At 57.1% G+C, this 15606-nt stretch overlaps 1 protein-coding gene across 11 annotated transcripts; it reads right to left on the bottom strand.

Moving 5' to 3' along the window:
* Window positions 1-242: 242 nt before the first annotated feature.
* On the bottom strand, window positions 243-14226 carry LOC135190472 (protein disulfide-isomerase TMX3-like). Of its 11 annotated transcripts, none has more exons than XR_010308534.1 (6): window positions 14042-14226; window positions 13564-13723; window positions 8908-9150; window positions 7610-7722; window positions 6588-6717; window positions 5542-5800 (listed from the first exon to the last, which is right to left on the bottom strand). XR_010308534.1 is itself a non-coding variant. In XM_064171866.1 (5 exons), exons 1-5 carry the CDS (start codon window positions 6965-6967, stop codon window positions 306-308), a joined length of 444 nt encoding a protein of 147 aa, XP_064027936.1. In that variant the 5' UTR covers window positions 6968-7048; the 3' UTR covers window positions 243-305. The 11 variants fall into 11 exon arrangements, 2 of the variants coding, with proteins under 2 accessions (XP_064027936.1, XP_064027938.1); XR_010308538.1 differs by having other exon boundaries at window positions 8908-9067; window positions 14042-14223; XR_010308536.1 differs by lacking the exons at window positions 13564-13723; window positions 14042-14226 and adding exons at window positions 7927-7993; window positions 8082-8204 and having other exon boundaries at window positions 8908-9461.
* Window positions 14227-15606: the final 1380 nt, after the last annotated feature.

Genomic DNA, 15606 nt, shown 5'->3' with positions numbered 1-15606 from the left:
TTACAATAAAAGTGACTCAAATGACTCAAAAGGGTAACACAAATGCCTTTTCCTGACCAATCTCTCTACATGTTCCTATGATGCTCCACTAACTCCCTCCTTCAGAGTGGCTAACAGTCTCCAACAGACACTGCACCAGCAGCTACCTTGAAGATCTGTAACCAGCTGAGGGAAGGGCTGTAAAACAAATTCACCTCCTTCAGAAAGCTTCTCATCAGTTACACAGAGCAGTCAGAGCCTGCTTCCATTCACATCTTTCTTTATCAGGTTCCACTGTGGAGTCAGAACACTTAAAGTTCACTTAGTCACAGGTTAAGTCGACTCTGCTGTTGGTATCCAACCCCATGCTGCTGGCTGAAGCAAAGTATTCCAGGGCTTGAAGTTGAGACTGCAACACGAGAGACCTCCTGTGCCAAGTGCTGCTTTGGGTTTCTGGGGTTGGGGTCAGGAGGGGATGGGTGGCAGGTGGCTGACTCCTGCTTTCTGCAAACAGAAACAGGCTAAGGTAATTGTGCACTGCAGGATCTCATTTTGTATTTACCTCTTGATCTCAACCCAGAGGGTTTTTCCTTGGCTGTGTTACTTTTGCCTCACTTCTGTGTTGGAGGGAAACAGGAGGCTAACCCATTACAGCACTGCAAGTTGTTCAGGCACTGGGAAAACAATTCAACAGGCCCCTGCGTTCCAGGAGGTTTATCAAGTAGCCTGCCAACATTTTCAGGTGCTAAAGAACTAATGAACATTCCATTTAGGAAACAGCTCCCTCAGCTCATAGCAAGCAAACATTCCCCACTGTCACTAATCCTAGGAGCTGATAAAAGACTTCATTGAATGGTTTAGGTTGGAAGGGACCTCAAGGATCATCCAGTCCCAACCCTCTGCTCTAGGCAGGGATACCTCCCACTGCAACAGGCTGCTCAGGGCCTCATCCAACCTCAATTCATATTCATTTACACCAAAGCTGAGAAAATAGAAAGGTCTGGGGCAGTTGTTTGGCTTTGGCATCAAACCAATGCACAACAGGTAGAATGGGACTTCTTGGGGAAACTAAACTGTCTTTAGCTATGAGGCTGAGAAAGACTTTTCCTATCTCTTCAGCCTTCATTTCACCTGACTCTGTGTTCAGCTGGGCTGTGTTAGGAGCAGTTCACCACATGCAGCAAGGCCAAGGGGCACTACCTTGATCTCGCTGGCAATGACCAATTCAAAACTCTCCAAACAGGGTCACAGAGTTGTTACCTGCAAAGCTCTTTCAGTCGCACTTGCTCTTTGTTTATCTGTTAAAGACAACCAAGAGAACATCCATGGGTTGGGGTTTTCCCCCCCCCATCAATTTCTGAGGGGCCTGGAGTTACAGGCAAGCCCAAACCACCCTAACGCAAACCAAAAGGTCCTCTCTCGTGATGACAATGACCAACAAATGACTCCCTTCAATAAATAAGCGACTTGGGAAATTCCAGAGAGTACTTTTGCTAAACAAGTTAGTCTCTTTTCTTTTCCATCAGGTCTTTCTGTTGAAGCTCAGCACCTGAAAGCTCTGTACCTCTTCCCTGCCCTCCTGCCGCTGCCCTCCACCTTTCCCCGGGCAGCCCCTGCCGTCCTGCCCCCACTCTCTGCCTTCCCCCGGGCAGTCTCTGCTGCTTTCCTCCTCCTCCTCTCCACTCTACGTTACCAGCTTCTGCTCCATTACCAGTTCCATTACCAGCTGCTGCTGCTGGTCCGTTACCAGCTCCAGTTAGTGCTCCTGCTCCATCTTTGCCTCCATCGCAGAACCCAGAGCAAAACCTTCGAGGATCCAACCTCCTAGAGAAACCTCAGCCTCAGTAGCAACACAGACTTAGCACCCGTGAGCTAAGGTGGATGTTGCAGTGGGTCAGTAGCCCAGCCCTAAGGTGGCCCTAGCTAGCCAGGGGGCCAGCCAGGCCCCCCGGCCTTTGAAACCCTCCACCACGCACCCGGTGCTCACCCGTGCGCACTCACCTGGGATGCCAGGCGGAGGATCCCTTGGCCCGCAATGGGCCCAGCTTGGGGCTGGGCTCCTCCTGCTCTGCTTATAAAGGGCACTGAGCAGGGAGGGCAAAGTGGCCACAGCTGGGGTGGGAGGAGACTTCAATTGACCTCCCCTTTTTAAGCTGCCCCAGGAGAGGCAGAAGCCTTTGGCTGATCCCCTTTGCGGGGGTAGGTTGGCTGTGTCCTTTGTGGGGTGGTGTTTTGGCTGTGTCCTTTGTGGGGTGCTTTTGCTTTTCTCTAAGCCACTCCTCCCCTTTGCTCTGCTTGGGATTTCTGTTCCTCCTTGGTATGCTGTGCTTAAAACTGTGCTTGAAGTTGTGCTGTTTCCTTCATGAGATAGGTTTGCTTTTGTGCTTCCTGCCTTGCTCCTCTCTTGTTTTCACCTGTTGGGGGCCAGACTCTCCCTTCCTCTTGTTGCAGCCTGGCAGCAAGAGTCAGAGTCCCTACAGCATCTCGTTGCCTCCTTTGCCCTTTGCTTGCTGCGACAGCACAGCTCTGGCCTCTGGTGTGGCTCTCGTTATTGTGGGGGAGAGAGAAGAGAGGAGGTGGGGAGGGAGAGAAAAATGGGGGGGGGTGAGGAGAAGAGGGGTGGGAAAGAGAGGAGGTGGGGGGGTGAAGAGAGGAGGGGTGGGAAAAGAGAGGAGGTGGGGGGTGAAGAGGGGAGGGGTGGGAAAAGAGAGGAGGTGGGGGGGTGAAGAGAGGAGGGGTGGGAAAAGAGAGGAGGTGGGGGGGTGAAGAGGGGAGGGGTGGGAAAAGAGAGGAGGTGGGGGGGTGAAGAGGGGAGGGGTGGGAAAAGAGAGGAGGTGGGGGGGTGAAGAGAGGAGGGGTGGGAAAAGAGAGGAGGTGGGGGGGTGAAGAGAGGAGGGGTGGGAAAAGAGAGGAGGTGGGGGGGTGAAGAGGGGAGGGGTGGGAAAAGAGAGGAGGTGGGGGGGTGAAGAGGGGAGGGGTGGGAAAAGAGAGGAGGTGGGGGGGTGAAGAGAGGAGGGGTGGGAAAAGAGAGGAGGTGGGGGGGTGAAGAGAGGAGGGGTGGGAAAAGAGAGGAGGTGGGGGGGGTGAAGAGAGGAGGGGTGGGAAAAGAGAGGAGGTGGGGGGGTGAAGAGAGGAGGGGTGGGAAAAGAGAGGAGGTGGAGGGGTGGGAAAAGAGAGGAGGTGGGGGGGTGAAGAGAGGAGGGGTGGGAAAAGAGAAGAGGTGGGGGGGTGAAGAGAGGAGGGGTGGGAAAGAGAGGAGGTGGGGGGGCGAAGAGAGGAGGGGTGGGAAAAGAGAGGAGGTGGAGGGGTGGGAAAAGAGAGGAGGTGGGGGGGTGAAGAGAGGAGGGGTGGGAAAAGAGAGGAGGTGGGGGGGTGAAGAGAGGAGGGGTGGGAAAAGAGAGGAGGTGGGGGGGTGAAGAGAGGAGGGGTGGGAAAAGAGAGGAGGTGGGGGGGTGAAGAGAGGAGGGGTGGGAAAAGAGAGGAGGTGGAGGGGTGGGAAAAGAGAGGAGGTGGGGGGGTGAAGAGAGGAGGGGTGGGAAAAGAGAGGAGGTGGGGGGGTGAAGAGAGGAGGGGTGGGAAAAGAGAGGAGGTGGGGGGGTGAAGAGAGGAGGGGTGGGAAAAGAGAGGAGGTGGGGGGGTGAAGAGAGGAGGGGTGGGAAAAGAGAGGAGGTGGGGGGGTGAAGAGAGGAGGGGTGGGAAAAGAGAGGAGGTGGGGGGGTGAAGAGAGGAGGGGTGGGAAAAGAGAGGAGGTGGGGGGGTGCAGAGAGGAGGGGTGGGAAAAGAGAGGAGGTGGGGGGGTGCAGAGAGGAGGGGTGGGAAAAGAGAGGAGGTGGGGGGGTGAAGAGAGGAGGGGTGGGAAAAGAGAGGAGGTGGGGGGGTGAAGAGAGGAGGGGTGGGAAAAGAGAGGAGGTGGGGGGGTGAAGAGGGGAGGGGTGGGAAAAGAGAGGAGGTGGGGGGGTGAAGAGGGGAGGGGTGGGAAAAGAGAGGAGGTGGGGGGGTGAAGAAAAGAGGGGTGGGAAAAGAGAGGAGGTGGGGGGGTGAAGAAAAGAGGGGTGGGAAAAGAGAGGAGGTGGGGGGGTGAGGAAGGAGGGGTGGGAAAAGAGAGGAGGTGGGGGGGTGAAGAGGGGAGGGGTGGGAAAAGAGAGGAGGTGGGGGGGTGAAGAGGGGAGGGGTGGGAAAAGAGAGGAGGTGGGGGGGTGAAGAGGGGAGGGGTGGGAAAAGAGAGGAGGTGGGGGGGTGAAGAGAGGAGGGGTGGGAAAAGAGAGGAGGTGGGGGGGTGAAGAGGGGAGGGGTGGGAAAAGAGAGGAGGTGGGGGGGTGAAGAGGGGAGGGGTGGGAAAAGAGAGGAGGTGGGGGGGTGAAGAGGGGAGGGGTGGGAAAAGAGAGGAGGTGGGGGGGTGAAGAGGGGAGGGGTGGGAAAAGAGAGGAGGTGGGGGGGTGAAGAGGGGAGGGGTGGGAAAAGAGAGGAGGTGGGGGGGTGAAGAGGGGAGGGGTGGGAAGAGGAGGTGGGGGGGTGAAGAGGGGAGGGGTGGGAGAGGAGGTGGGGGGGTGAAGAGGGGAGGGGTGGGAAAAGAGAGAAGGTGGGGGGGTGAAGAGGGGAGGGGTGGGAAGAGAGGAGGTGGGGGGGTGAAGAGGGGAGGGGTGGGAGAGGAGGTGGGGGGGTGAAGAGGGGAGGGGTGGGAGAGGAGGTGGGGGGGTGAAGAGGGGAGGGGTGGGGAAAGAGAGGAGGTGGGGGGGAGAAGAGGGGAGGGGTGGGAGAGGAGGGGTGGGAAAAGAGAGGAGGTGGGGGGGGTGAAGAGAGGAGGGGTGGGAGAGGAGGTGGGGGGGTGAAGAGGGGAGGGGTGGGAAAAGAGAGGAGGTGGGGGGGTGAAGAGGGGAGGGGTGGGAAAAGAGAGGAGGTGGGGGGGTGAAGAGGGGAGGGGTGGGAAAAGAGAGGAGGTGGAGGGGTGAAGAGGGGAGGGGTGGGAAAAGAGAGGAGGTGGAGGGGGTGAAGAGAGGAGGGGTGGGAAAAGAGAGGAGGTGGAGGGGGTGAAGAGAGGAGGGGTGGGAAAAGAGAGGAGGTGGAGGGGGTGAAGAGAGGAGGGGTGGGAAAAGAGAGGAGGTGGGGGGGTGAAGAGAGGAGGTGGGGGGGGGAAGAAAGGACGGGGGGAGGGGGAAACGGTGGGGGGGCAAGAGAGGAGGGGGCTGGAAAGAAGAGAGAGAGGCCTGGGGATGTTTAGTCTGGGGAAGAGAAGGGATCTCCTTAACGTCTATACATTGCCGAGGGGCAGGGGTCAGCACCAAGGTGCCAGCTGCTGCTTGGTGGTGCTCAGCACTAGGACAAGTAACAACAGACAGAAGCTGCTCCGCCTCACCAGGAGCAGAGATTTCTTGGCTGGGAGGCTGACAGAGGACTGGGACAGACTGAAACCAAAACATTGCTCAGAACACAAAAGAACCTCTGAAGCGATGGCAAAAAGCTCAAGGAAAAGAGGTTGGATTTTCATGATTCTGTCCCTTAAAATATGTCAGACTAACAGCAGAGTGAAAAATGTGACATTCATGCAGGTGGAACAGTTAGAACTGTGGCAGACATGATTGGCTGTTTTAATCCAGAAGTTCATTTGGTTTAAGCCTAGTTCTAAATAGTGACAATAGATACACTAGGCACAGCATAGCAACAAGCTTACATCAAAGCATTTCTAAAGCCTCTGCAACTAAGTCCTTCTTGACTGACAAGAGCATCACCTCACTGAATAAGCAATGAACTCTACCATTACAGCAGCCTTGGCCTCATAGATGACTCTCTTGCTTCGTTGCAGAAGTCCATCACCAGCCTGTGCCTGCAATGTCAAATGGAACCATGTCAAAACTGCTGACACTTTGCAGTTATGATCCCAACAGTTCATTCTTCAGACCTCCCAACCCTTAAGTCCCTTAAGAAGGAAGTGAAAAGCAATTGCTCTTGCATTTCATGCTGCCCAGACGCTCCCAGCTCCTCCAGTAAGGCTAAGCATTCCAACAGGCTCATGCCAAACTCTCCCACAGTTGTTTGAGACCATCACAGCAAACTAACAGCAAGTTGCTGCTCTGCTCTCAGACCACAGAGGCTGCCTAGGGAGTCGCCGTCCCTGCAGCTGCTCAAGAAAAGCCTGGATGAGGCACTTAGTGCCATGGCCTAGCTGACTGGAGAGGGCTGGGGCTAGGTTGGGCTGGATGAGCTTGGAGGTCTCTTCCAACCTGGCTGATTCCATGATTCTAAGTGTACAAATACCCCAGCTGTGTGCTTTGAACCTTGTCAATAAGCTTTCTGCAGAGACTGAATGATAAGAAACAGGTTGGTTGTAGTTATTAACAACCTTTGCCTGGATACCAACATTAATATTGGTTATTAATTGTGCATCACTCATAACGCACCCATTCCATGGCTCTTGGAGTTCCCACAGTGAGAACAGCAAAGGATGGCACACCCCAAGCACTCCTCACCACGTATTCACTGCCAGCACCCAGCACGGGAAGACAGCCAGGACAGGAAGATAAATCACAGGGCGTAACAATCGGAGCCACCGCAGCTAAGGGGGGAAAAACCAAACACCAACCAATATATCTCAAGCCACAACAAAGACTTACTTCAGCAGCACCATCCAAGATATCCTTCATGAACTTAACCATGTCCTCTGTCTTCTCCAGGTGTCTGTCTGGCAGCAAACACTGCTGGTTGGAGGCATTCAAGGCGACGGTAGTACGGATGGTCAGCTCGCTGGCAATGGAAAGCAGATGGGTTACAGGTTTGAAGAGCCACAGTGTAAAACACTGCAAAGCAAAGAATTCCTACAGCATGTCAGAGGGCGCTCAGTGAGCTTCTCCCTGTGTGTGTTCCCTTAAAGGCAAGAGGGGAAGGGGGAAGAGAATGGTACAAAAAAGCTTCTCAGCAGTACTTTGTCCCCTCACATCCGTGCAGGCAACGCGATGGAAGCTTACTGCATTTCACACCCCCACAGGTAGCTCATGACTTCCCCAGCAGCAAGAGATCACAGACAGGAACCTTGCACATGAAACGTACTACTAAGGTAACACAGGAAGTCTTTCAGCATGCAAAGGCAAAAGCACAACCCAAAACATTCCACATGGCCACAGTCCAGCTGAAGAACGAAAAACTGCTGGAACCAGTTCAGAGCAGGACCACGAGGATGAGCCAAGGGCTGGAGCACTTCTAAGAGGATAGGCTGAGGGAGCTGGGGCTGCTCAGCCTGAAGGGGACAAGACTCCAGGGAGACTTTAAAGCTACCTCCCAGTACCTGAAGGGAACCTGCAGCAGGAAGGCTGCAGAGGGACTTTTTCCATAAGGGTGTCTAAAGACAGGGCAAGGGGAATGGTTTGAAGCTGAGGGAGAGCAGGGCTGCTCAGAGTGGATCTGAGGAAGAAGTTCTTCAGCATGAGAGTACTTTGGCTTGCAGAGACAGAAACACTGTAATGCCTGTTCATGAATTTACAGCCAAGGTCACAAGCGTGCTTCTGTCAGCAATTACTGCTTCTATGCCCACCAATCACACAGTAGTGTGTCCTTTGTGAACAAACAGCATCTGAGGCCAGCTGCACCAAGTATTCAGCGACAAAACAAAGCAAATCAACAAAACAAATCTCCTACTTACCCAGCCCAAAAAGCAAACACTTCTCTGCCAGAGAAACAGGCAGAAACATCTCAGCAGACAGACAGAAGAGCTTGCACAGGAGAAGCAGGTGAAGAAGGTCTCCTTTTTGGCACCTATAAAGCACCAGATCAGTCACATCACTTTAACTTCAAATGAGAGACAGCTGCTTTTAGATTCACTGCACTCAGGTGTTCATCTAGAGACAGCCCACAGAAATCCAGAACTTGTGCTCCCTGAGTCCCCGGGAAGCTCCTAGAATCTTCCAGAGCACAAGCACAGGATGTTGTGCATGCTTTGATCACCCAGAGAAAACTTACAGAGCTGACATCTTCAACTCTGGTTTTTCCCTTCCTTCACTCCAAAGGCCAGAGAAGAAGTAGTCAACTGCAAATGCCAAGCAACTTCACTCCCGAATGATGCATTTGAAGACAATGACCATTAAGGGCAAATGTCAAGCATCTTGTTAACCTACTCCAATGTGCCTTGTCTGTACTGAGTGCAGCCAGCATCCTTCATGCACTTCATGCTGCTTCTCTGAGGGAGCTCAGTTGTATGCCTCTCTTAAAGAAAGCATCAAGAATGAAATGGGACTCTCCTGAAATCAGAAGCACAGGCAATGCATAACCATTCTTTACAGCCCCAGTTACAAACTGGGCAGGCTGCAGAGGTGCGCCCAGGCCAACCTCATGGCATTCATCAAGGCCAAGTGCAAGGTCCTGCACCTGGGTGGGCACAATCCCAAGCACAACTCCAGGCTGGATGGGGAACGGCTGAGAGCAGCCCTGAGGAACAGGCCCTGGGGGTCTGGGCTGATGCAAAGCTCAAGAGGAGCCTGCAGTGTGAGTGCAGCCCAGACAGCAACCCTGTGCTGGGCTCCAGCAAGAGCAGTGTGGGCAGCAGGGCAAGGGAGGGGATTCTGCCCCTTGCCTCTGCTCTCCTCACACCCCATCTGCAGTCCTGGGGGCAGTTCTGGAGCCCCCAGCACAACCAGGACATGGAAGTGTTGGAGCCAGTGCAGAGGAGGCTACCAAGATGCTGAGAGGGCTGCAGCAGCTCTGCTCTGAGCACAGAGTCTGATCAGTGACCTCACTGCTGGCTGCAGCTACCTGGAGGGAGGCAAAGTCCTACAGCTGTGCTGCTCAGGGACATGCTTTAGGGGTGACCTGGCAGTGCTGCCTTAAGGGCTGCCCTGGATGATTTGGAAGCTCTTCTCCAACAGCAACCACTCCATGCTTCTACTCCTCAGAACCGGTGCACCTGACTGCCAGAAGGAGCACAAACTCCACACAAAGCTTTACCTGACCCAGCCTCTTTGGCCACCTGCGTCTCGTGGGGGATGTTCCTCAGCATCTGCTCCTCCCGCATGAGCTGGTGCTGGGCTGAACCCTCCTGCTGCCTGGGGAACGGCCATGCTGCTCCTGCTGCTCCTTCAGCTCATGCCATGCTTGCTGGAGAGAGCTGCAGAACCCAACGGCAGCACAGATTGACACGGAGGGGCTCTGGCAGCAGCAGCTTGAGTGCAGGCAAATCCATCCCTGCAGCTGAGCACAGTCATTGCTTTGGCCCAGAGCCGCTCGCAGTGGCGCCTGGAGGACCTCGGAGGCCTAGAGCGGCTTTGACCAGCGAGAGGAGAGCCCAGAGCGTCGCCTGCCAGCCGGAAGTGACGGCACGGAGGCAAGATGGCGGCGCGGAGCGAGCTGCTGCGGCTGTACCCAGCCCCGGGGGGGTCTTAGGCGGAGTTGGGGGGTCCCGGGAGGGGTCCGAGAGGGCTCGGGGGGGAGCGGGGGAAGGGGCTGGGGGGTTTTGGAGAGTCCCAGAGGGGCTTCGGGGGGGCCCCAGGGGGGTTTGAGGAGTCCCGGGGGGGGGATGAGGTGGCTGGGGGGGGGCGAGCAGTGGGGGGAGGGTCTGGGGATGAGTCAGTGGTTGCCAGGGGCGCTTGGGGGGGTCGCAGGGGGATTTGGGGGGGGGGCGAAGTGGCTGAAGGGGGTAGGGGGAGGGTCTGGGGGTGTTGTAGGCGGCCCCGGGGTTGGGGGGGTTTGGGGGCGCCTTGGGAAGGGTCCGAGGTGGCTGGGGGGAGGGGGCAGTGGAGCAGAGGGAGGGTCTGGGGGTGTCATGGGGGTCCCCGGGTGAGGTTTTGACGGGGGTCAGAGGTGGCTGGGGGTAGGGGAAGGGTCTGTGGGTGCCATAGAGAGTCCCAGGGGTGCCTGGGGGGGACTGGGAGCAGTGGGAGGGGACTGGGGGGACGCTGGGAGGTGCTGGGGTCCCTCCCCCGAGGCTCCTTGACCTGCCCTGCCAGGGAGGTGCTGCTGCCGCTGCCTGCTGGCCTGGCACAGGTGGCACTGAGGGCGCTGGGCCCAGGCCTGCAGCCCCCAGCCCGGCCCTGGGGGAGGCCTCAGCAGCGCCCCCAGGCCAGGCTGCAGTGCTGCGGGGACAAGCTGAGGGCCTGAGTGGGCACTGGGGGGCGCTGGGCGGGGACGGGGAGGGGCTGGGGGATTAGTGGGGGCATACAAGGAGGTGAGTGGGGGTCTCTGGGAGGCCAGTGGGTGGGTCTGCGGGTCCCTGGGTGGTCCCTAGGAGAGTCTGGAGGTCCCTGGGAGGGTCTGGGGGTCCCTGAGCCCTCCCCCTGCAGGCTCTGGGTCTCCCGGGGGGCTGGAGGCCTGCGGGGGGAGGTCTCCTCCTTCCTGGAGCTGCTGGGGCTGTGCTGGAGACCATCGAGCGCTTCGGAGGGGCGGGGCAGGGGCAGGCCCCGCCCACGCCAGAGGACGCACCAATCAGCTGCTGACCCTCCCCGTCCTAACCAGTTCCCCCCCCCAATAAAGCACCAAACTCTGCCAGGTGGACCCTGCCTTCATTTATGCAAATGAGGGGGCAGGACACAGGGGTGACCATGCCCACAGCCCTCACAGGATCCACCAATCAGCTGCTGACCCTCCCGGTAACCCCTCCCCAACCCCCAACACATCTCCAAGGTACTCAAAGGCAGAGCCTGATATTGAAATGTATGCAAATGAGGGAGGCAGAACAAGCGGCAGACCACGCCCACCACAATCCACCAATCAGCAGCCACCTCCTGAACTCCTCCTCCAAAGGAAGCTCCAAATCTGTCACCATTTTATTGGTTACTGTGGGGCAGGGGCAGGGCCAGGCACAGCATGGGGGAGAGGGCGTGGCTACGGAAAGGGCGGGGACTAGACACAGCATGGGGAGAGGGCGTGGCTATGGAAAGGGAGGGGAATTGCATTGTACTGAGGGGGCGTGGCTAAGGAAAAGGGGCGGGGACCAGACAGAACAGGGAAGGGGGCGTGGCTCAGAAAGAAAGGGGCGGGGACTAGACAGCAAGGGGACAGGGGGTGTGGCTATGCAAATAAAGATGCAGCAACCAGAGCCAGGGAAGAAAGGCCAGGGAGGGGGCGTGGCTCCACCAGCCCACTCCTCCCGCAGCAGCAGACCCCTGCAGAGCCCTGCAGTGCCCTAGAGACATCTCCAGACTCCTACAGACAACTTCAGACCTTTCCAAGGGGTCTGCAGACCCTTACAGACCCCTAAGACCTCTACACACAGCCACAGCCTCCTCTGCAGAGCCCTGCAGCCCCCTCCAGACCTTTAATGGATTCCTGCAGACACTTAACAGATGCCTGACAGAGCTCCACAGACCCCTGCAGACCTTTACAAGATGCCTGCAGACACCTGCGGGCCCAGAACAGAAACCTCCACACACCTGCTGAATGCTACAGACACTTGCACACCCCTCCAGCCTCCTAGAGACCTCTAGGGACCCCTCCCGACCTTTCCATAGACCCCTGCAGACCCCTACATGTCTTTAAGAGGCCCCTAGAGACCCCCACAGACCTCTACAGACTTCCATAGACCCCTGCAGACCCCTACAGACCTCTACAGACACTTTGAGACCTTTGCAAGGCACCTCAAGACCTTCACAGCCTTTTGAGACACCTACAGCACCACAGACACCTCTACAGACCCCTAACCACCTCCACAGACACCCAGAGAGCTCCACAGACTTCCAGAGAGCCCTCCAGGCCCCTAAGGGTACCTACAGATGCCTCCAGACCCCCGCACACCTCTGCACACTCAGAAAAGCCTCCAGGCCTTTTAGAAGACCCCTGCAGACACCTACAGACCTGGGCAGACTCCTACAGCTGCTTGCACAGCCCTGCAGACACCGACAGGCTCCTCCTGGCCTGCAAGCTCACACCATGTGCTCGCACTCAGCTCCTCCCCAGCACCCCCAGGGCTGCTCTTTATCGCCTCCACCCCCAGCCCGCAGGCACAGGCAGGCTTCCTCCCGCCCACACGCAGCACCCTGCCCTTGCTCTCCTGGAACCTCACAAGCTTCGCCTGGGCCCAGCTCCCCTGCCTGCCCAGGTGTTTCCTGGATGCCATCCTGCCCCTCTGCTTGCTCTCCAGCACCACTCAGCTTGGGGCCACCTGCAAACACGCTGCCAGTGCACCTCTATCTCATTTGGGACAGTCACGGTTTAGAGACACTGGACAAAAGTGTCCTGGAGCCAAAGAACTCCTTCACTGGATGCAGACACCTACAGACCCCTCCACACCTTTAACAGACCACTGCAGCCCACTGCAGAGCCCTCCAGACCTCCACAGACCTATTAAAAGGCACCTCCAGACCCAGGCAGACCTCTGCAGAGAACTAACAGAGCCCTGCAAATCCCTACAGGCATCTACGGACCCCTACAGGTGCCTGCAAACACATACAGACCCCTACAGAGCTCCCCACACCCATCCAGACCCCTCCAGATATTTAACAGACCCCTGCACACATCTACAGACCCCTCCAGAGCCTTCAATGATGCCTGCAGGCACCTACAGACCCACACAGAAACCTCCAAACACCTACTCAACTCTACAGACCTCTGCAGACTCTGTCAGACCCTGACTAACAGCTACAGACCCCTTCACACCTCTGCAGACACCCACACTCACCTACACACCACCACAGACACGGACAAAGCTCAACAGGCACCTGCAGACCCCTCCACACCTTTAAAAGCTGCCCAGAGACTCCTACAGAATCCTGCCAAAATCTACAGACCCTGACAGAGCTCTGCAGACCCCTCCAGACATTTGAAAGGTGCCTGCAGGCCTCCACACCCCCCTAGAGACAGCTGCAGGCACCCACATTCCTCTACAAAGCTCTAGAGACCTCTACAGACAGCTACAGACCCCTCCAGACATTTAAGAGGTGCCTGCAGACCCCTGCAGCACCCTAGAGACATCTACAGACAACTTCAGACCTTTCAAAGGGGTCTGCAGATCCTTAGAGATCCCTGCAAATTCTTCACACCCCTGAGACCTCTACACACACCCACAGCCTCCTCTGCACCTCTACACAACCCTGCAGCCCACTCCAGACCTTTCATGGATTCCTGCTCACACCACGGGGAAAAAAAAGTAGCCTTTCTCTGGTAAGGAAGTCAAAAAGGAAGGGACTGACTCTGGAAAAGGAGAGACTCAGAACAGACATTGGGAAGAATTTCTTTACAGAGAGGCTGGGGAGACACTGGCACAGCTTGCCCAGGGAGGTCCTGGACACCCCCTCTCTGGAGGCTGGAGCCAGGCTGGGCTGGATCCCTTCTCCCAGCTAACAAATGACAGCATGAGAGGAAATGACCTCAGGTTGCACCAGGGAAGGGTTAGGCTGGACAGGAGGAACAGTCTCCTCCCCAGAAGAGGTCTGAGGCCCTGCAACAGGCTGCCCAGCACAGTGCTGGAGTCCCCATCCGTGGGGGGAGCAAAAAGTCCTACAGCTGTGCTGCTCAGGGACATGCTTTAGGGGTGACCTAGCAGTGCTGCCTTAAGGGCTGCACTGGATGATTTGGAAGCTCTTCTCCAACAGCAACCACTCCATGCTTCTACTCCTCAGAACCTGTGCAACTGACTGCCAGAAGGAGCACAAACTCGACACAAAGCTTTACCTGACCCAGCCTCTTTGGCCACCTGCGTCTCGTGGGGGATGTTCCTCAGCATCTGCTCCTCCCGCATGAGCTGGTGCTGGGCTGAAACCTCCTGCTGCCTGGGGAGTGGCCATGCTGCTCCTGCTGCTCCTTCAGCTCATTTCATGCTTGCTGGAGAGACCTGCAGAATCCAACAGCAGCACAGATTTACACGGAGTAGCTTCGGAAGCACCAGCTGCACGTTTGCAGCACGGGCTCCTGGCTGCAAACAGCTTGAGTGCAGGCAAATCCATCCAGCCAGCTGAACACAACTGCTCTTTTGGAAAGGTCAAGTGCTGCAAGAGACAACAAAAGGCAGAGTGCAAGCAGCACTCGGATGCTTCTCACAGTTTACCTGTGCTGGGCTGCCAGCTTCCGCTCCAGACAGCGCCGCAAAGGCTACTTAAGGCAGCTGCGGTAAAACGCGTCTCAGATGCGGCGCCGCTGCCGAGCAACTCACCTGCCCAAACTCCTCTGCTGCGAGAGAAAAAGAACGCAGCTCTGCCGGGGAACGCGGGAGGCTTCCCTCTGGCCCGAAACGCCCTGCCCGCCTGCCTGCCTGCCTGCCTGCCTGCCGCTCTGTGCTCGCCGCCATTCCGCTGCAGCCTGCTCAGCGCCACTGCCGCTCCCTGCGGCTCCGCCCGCGATGCTCCGCCCCGCTCCCACTGCCGCATGCGTCCGACTGCGGAGCCCTAAGGATGCTCCGCCCCGCTCCCACAGCGCCGCCCCGCTCCCGGTGCCTGCCGCTTTTACTTCCTCACTCGAATACTTACAAATCCAAACAAGTTCTCATCTCTCCCTCCCACCTCTCACCTTCCCCTCCCCTCCTCCCCTCCCCTCAGCTTTCAGGCACTTCAATCGCGCACGGCCTTTAGAGACGAGGCCGGAAAACGGGGGACCGCCGCGGCTGAGGAACTGCAGTGTGGACAAGGAAACACACGGTGGCAGCATTGAGCACCGGCGGCACAGCACAGGCCGCTATGCAACTGCAGTACCCATGAGCAAACACAGGGGGGCAGCACAGACAACCGAGAGCGCCTCTGCGCCCGGCCGGGGGCAGCGCCTTCAGCCCAGCGCCGCTCTGCCTATTGCCTTTGCCAACAGCACACCGCACGCAAGGCACAGCCCACGCTCTGCCACTCCTACACACTCAGTTTATAGGTACGGCTCTAAACTCCAGCTGGGGCTACTCAGGATTTCTTTTATTACTCTTGAGGGATTTATATACAGCAGAGGAGACACAGGGGGATCTGCTGACACAAGAATTAATGCCGTTCTGCAGTAGCTAGAGGACAAACAGAGCTCTTCTCCTCCTGGAGCACCTCCCACTAACGCAGTCTGCAGCGTGTTTTCATCCTCTCCAAGAATTCTCAGGCCCTTCAAACGTGCAGGGCTGCAAGCACCCTTGCAAGGGAGGCTGCCCCAACCCCTCATGCTGCTGCATCACCACAGCCCACACTCCCCCTATGGCATCAGGCAAGCAAAGACAGAGACAAGGACAGCTGACAGGCTCTGCTCCTTCTTCTCCACCCAAGCCAGGGACATCCTTCTGCCTAACTTTTGCACCTTTGGCACACGGCTGAGCCCCGGCTGCTTTTCCCTTCTAGCAGAGCTGCTGCACAGGGCTGCAGCTCCCACCCTCTCGCATGCCCCCCAACATTTACTACCCTGACATCGCCCTGCAGGCCCTACGCTTATCACTGGCAGCCACAACTCTCTGCTGCCTCTTGCTCTCATGCATTAAACCATGGGATGCTTCCAGCTCTCAGAACCTCTGCCACTCCAAGTCCTTTCTGGGGGCACTGCAAGAAAAGAGAGACAAAGGTTACTGCTATCCAACAGCTCCACTAAGAGCCCAGGCTTTGGGAATTACGGGGAGCACCGTCAGGGACTGGGGCCACTGGGAGCACTGGGAGGCAGCGGCTCTTACTGGCAGCACTGGCAGAGACTGGGCAAGAGCCACCATAAAATTGCATCTCACTTTTGCAGCCAAGGTGGCAACAAAACCAACCCTGCTTCTGTGGA

Source organism: Pogoniulus pusillus, chromosome 36 (assembly GCF_015220805.1).
Source record: "Pogoniulus pusillus isolate bPogPus1 chromosome 36, bPogPus1.pri, whole genome shotgun sequence".
Taxonomy (NCBI): domain Eukaryota; kingdom Metazoa; phylum Chordata; class Aves; order Piciformes; family Lybiidae; genus Pogoniulus; species Pogoniulus pusillus.
Note: the sequence above shows the minus strand (reverse complement) of the source record. Positions and strands in the feature narration are given on the sequence as shown.